At 39.7% G+C, this 3,002-nt stretch overlaps 1 protein-coding gene across 1 annotated transcript; it reads left to right on the top strand.

The window, feature by feature from the left end:
* The first annotated feature begins 1,544 nt into the window (after positions 1-1,544).
* On the top strand, positions 1,545-2,051 carry LOC109243274 (probable sugar phosphate/phosphate translocator At5g05820). Its single transcript, XM_019410183.1, has one exon. The coding sequence runs from the start codon at positions 1,545-1,547 to the stop codon at positions 2,049-2,051; it is 507 nt and encodes a 168-aa protein (XP_019265728.1).
* The last annotated feature ends 951 nt before the right edge of the window (positions 2,052-3,002 follow it).

The following is a 3,002-nucleotide window of genomic DNA, read 5'->3' as shown; positions in this document are numbered from 1 at the left end:
CCTCAAAGTGCTATCTTGCCCTCTGGTCTTTTATTGTTGTTTTGCCTCAGAAATGAAGTTGCTGCATCTTTGTCCTCACTCCCCTTGTGCTCTAATGTTGCATATGCATGCCACTTCCCTAGCTAGTTGTTCTACATGCCTTGCTTGATCTTCAAACACTCTATTGTTCCTCTCTCTCCAAATCACATAACTATATTCTGCATACATCATCTTGAGTATCTTTGCCTTCAGTGACTTACCTTTGGATTGGAAAAGTAGCCATGTAAACACTTGTTGCCAAGAATTAGTTATAGCATTCAATAGTTAAAACCATCTCAGTAATCTCATCCATTCTGCTTTAGAGAAGCTACACTCACCAAAGAGATGGAGATGAGATTCTTCTGAAGCCATACACAGAATGCACCTTGAATTCACTTGGATTCCCCATTTGGCTAATCGATCCACAGACTGGAGCCACATTGTAAACACTGCTTTAGGTCTAGCCTCATTATGGAATAGCAAGCTTCTCCATTCTACTTTGTTATGATTCCCAAAAGACCTAAGTATATCTGCTTAATGAAGCTCTTCTGCTGGTTTAGGGCTGGTATTTGCTATTCATTTTTCCTAGCATCCAGAATCTTCCTCACCATCCAATTTGCCTATTGTGGAAGAGCCATGTTCAAGTATGTTTTTGTGATGACCCTTTGGGTCATCACTTGCTTTTAAATTGAATTCTGTGTTTCCGAGGCCTTGAAAACCTTATTTAGCATCACCTCGATTTATACGCGCAGTCCGGGCGCGTAGCCGAAAAGCCTAAATGTGAAAATCTGTAAAAAAAAATGATAAGTTTTGACTGTAAAATGAATAAATTTGACTTCGGTCAACGTTTTGGATAAACGGACCCGGACCCGTGATTTGACAGTCCCTGAGGGTCCGTAGGAAAATATGGGACTTGGGCGTATGCCCGGAATCGAATTCCGAGGTCCCAAGCCCGAGAAATGAATTTTTTAAAGGAAATTATTTTCTGAAATTGCTTAAAGGAATTTGAAATGAAATTTGATTAGAACATGATGGTATCGGGCCCGTATTTTGATTCTGACACCCGGTGCAGGTCTTATATATGATTTAAGATGATTGTGTGGAATTCGGATAAAACCGGATGTCATTTGACGTGATTCGGACCTAAATTGCAAAAATTGATGTTTTAAGAAGTTTGAGGAAAACTAAACTAGATTTTACTACGCAACACTTCGCCTACGCGTTTCGCTCGGGTTTACCTTTCTCTTTTGTAAATATTTCTTTTGTATTCTCAGCAAATTCTGCGTCCGCCTACCATGCTCTCAAACTCCACCCTATTTCTCTCTCCTCTTTTACCCCTTTCCGGGTTTTATTAGCTTCAGACATCTCTTCGGATATACTTGTCAAACATCATCTTTTTTTTTTCCCTTTACTTATTTATGAAATTGTGTGGGATACATTGATGTCAAAAATTCACCTCTTCTTCGTTCTTTTATAGTCTTAGGCTTTATGGTTTAATTTGGTGAATTATTTGGGATCAATTTATAATGATAACATCCGGCAAATTCTTCACGATTGCGCTGGTAGCAGCATGGTATTCATCAAACATTGGGGTTTTATTACTGAACAAGTATTTGCTAAGCAATTATGGTTTCAAATACCCAATTTTCCTCACAATGTGTCATATGACTGCTTGCTCTTTATTCGGCTACATAGCCATTGCTTGGATGAAAATTGTTCCAATGCAGACTATAAGATCTAGGGTTCAGTTTGTTAAGATCTCTGCTTTGAGCCTCGTCTTCTGTGGCTCTGTGGTTAGTGGCAATATTTCACTTAGGTACTTGCCTGTTTCATTCAATCAGGCTATTGGTGCTACTACGCCTTTTTTTTACTGCTGTGTTTGCCTATTTGATGACAATGAGGAGGGAATCCTGGTTGACTTATGCTACTCTCCTTCCTGTTGTCGCCGGCGTTATTATTGCCAGCGGGATACAATTGATTTGGAGACAAATTCAAAAAGGAAAAGGGGTGTTCGAGGATTGAGTTGGCCGTGAAAGTTTGAGGTAAGTGTTTGGTCTAACCTTAGCTTAAGAGATTAGGACTCGAGTCCTATTTTCTGCGTGATTATTGTTGAGTACGACGTATAGGCATGGTGACGAGTATCTATATATTGGTGCCTTGCATGACCGTGGGTCTTATAATGTGATTTTCATGATTTCGTTGAACAATCTATGCTTTAGAAGTGATTTCTATTTGTTGTGAAAAGTTAAGGAAGTAATTGTGACTTTTGTACATTGTGGAGCAATGGCTCAAGTTATATTACGAACTTGTGAAAGTAAGTGAGTTGATTGAACCCTTTGGAGCATTGGCTCAAGTGGTAAAGCGAGTTGTGAAGTAAAAGTAAAAAGAGAAAGAGTTGTTAAATTGTTCCCTTGCCGGGATATTATTGTTTATTTAGTTATCTCCCTTGCCGGGATGTTGATATTGTTGATGTTGTTCCCTTGCCAGGATTTAATGGTTTAATTGTTGCTCCTTTGTCGGGATTCCTATTACAATCTTTTTTATTCCCTCGCCCCATTGTTGTGATTTTTGTTTGGGTGAGGAAGAATGATAAAGCACGAAGGGTGATGCCGTGCATTGTTTGTTTCGTGAGGAAAGAGTGTAAAGCACGAAGGGTGATGTCGTGCCACACGATGTACCATTCCGTGCCTATTATGTTGATTCTTATGGTGAGGACGAGAGTAAAAGCACGAAGGGTGATGCCGTGCACTTGTCTTTGATTTCCCTGATTCTTGCTGATAATTGAGTGGTGTTGTTCTTTACGTTTATTTTACTGATTTTCTGTTGTTACTTGACTTTATGGTGATGTCATTGATTCCCTTGCCCTAATTGCTTTGTAATTGTTGCTTGGGTGAGGAAGAGTGTAAAGCACGAAGGGTGATGCCGTGTATTGTTTTGGTGAGAGAGTGTTAAAGCACGAAGGGTGATGCCGTGCACTTATTGCC

The sequence above is a fragment of the Nicotiana attenuata genome, unplaced genomic scaffold, assembly GCF_001879085.1.
Source record: "Nicotiana attenuata strain UT unplaced genomic scaffold, NIATTr2, whole genome shotgun sequence".
NCBI classification, from domain to species: domain Eukaryota; kingdom Viridiplantae; phylum Streptophyta; class Magnoliopsida; order Solanales; family Solanaceae; genus Nicotiana; species Nicotiana attenuata.
The sequence above is the reverse complement of the archived record's forward strand: the minus strand, read 5'-3'. Positions and strand labels throughout refer to the sequence as shown.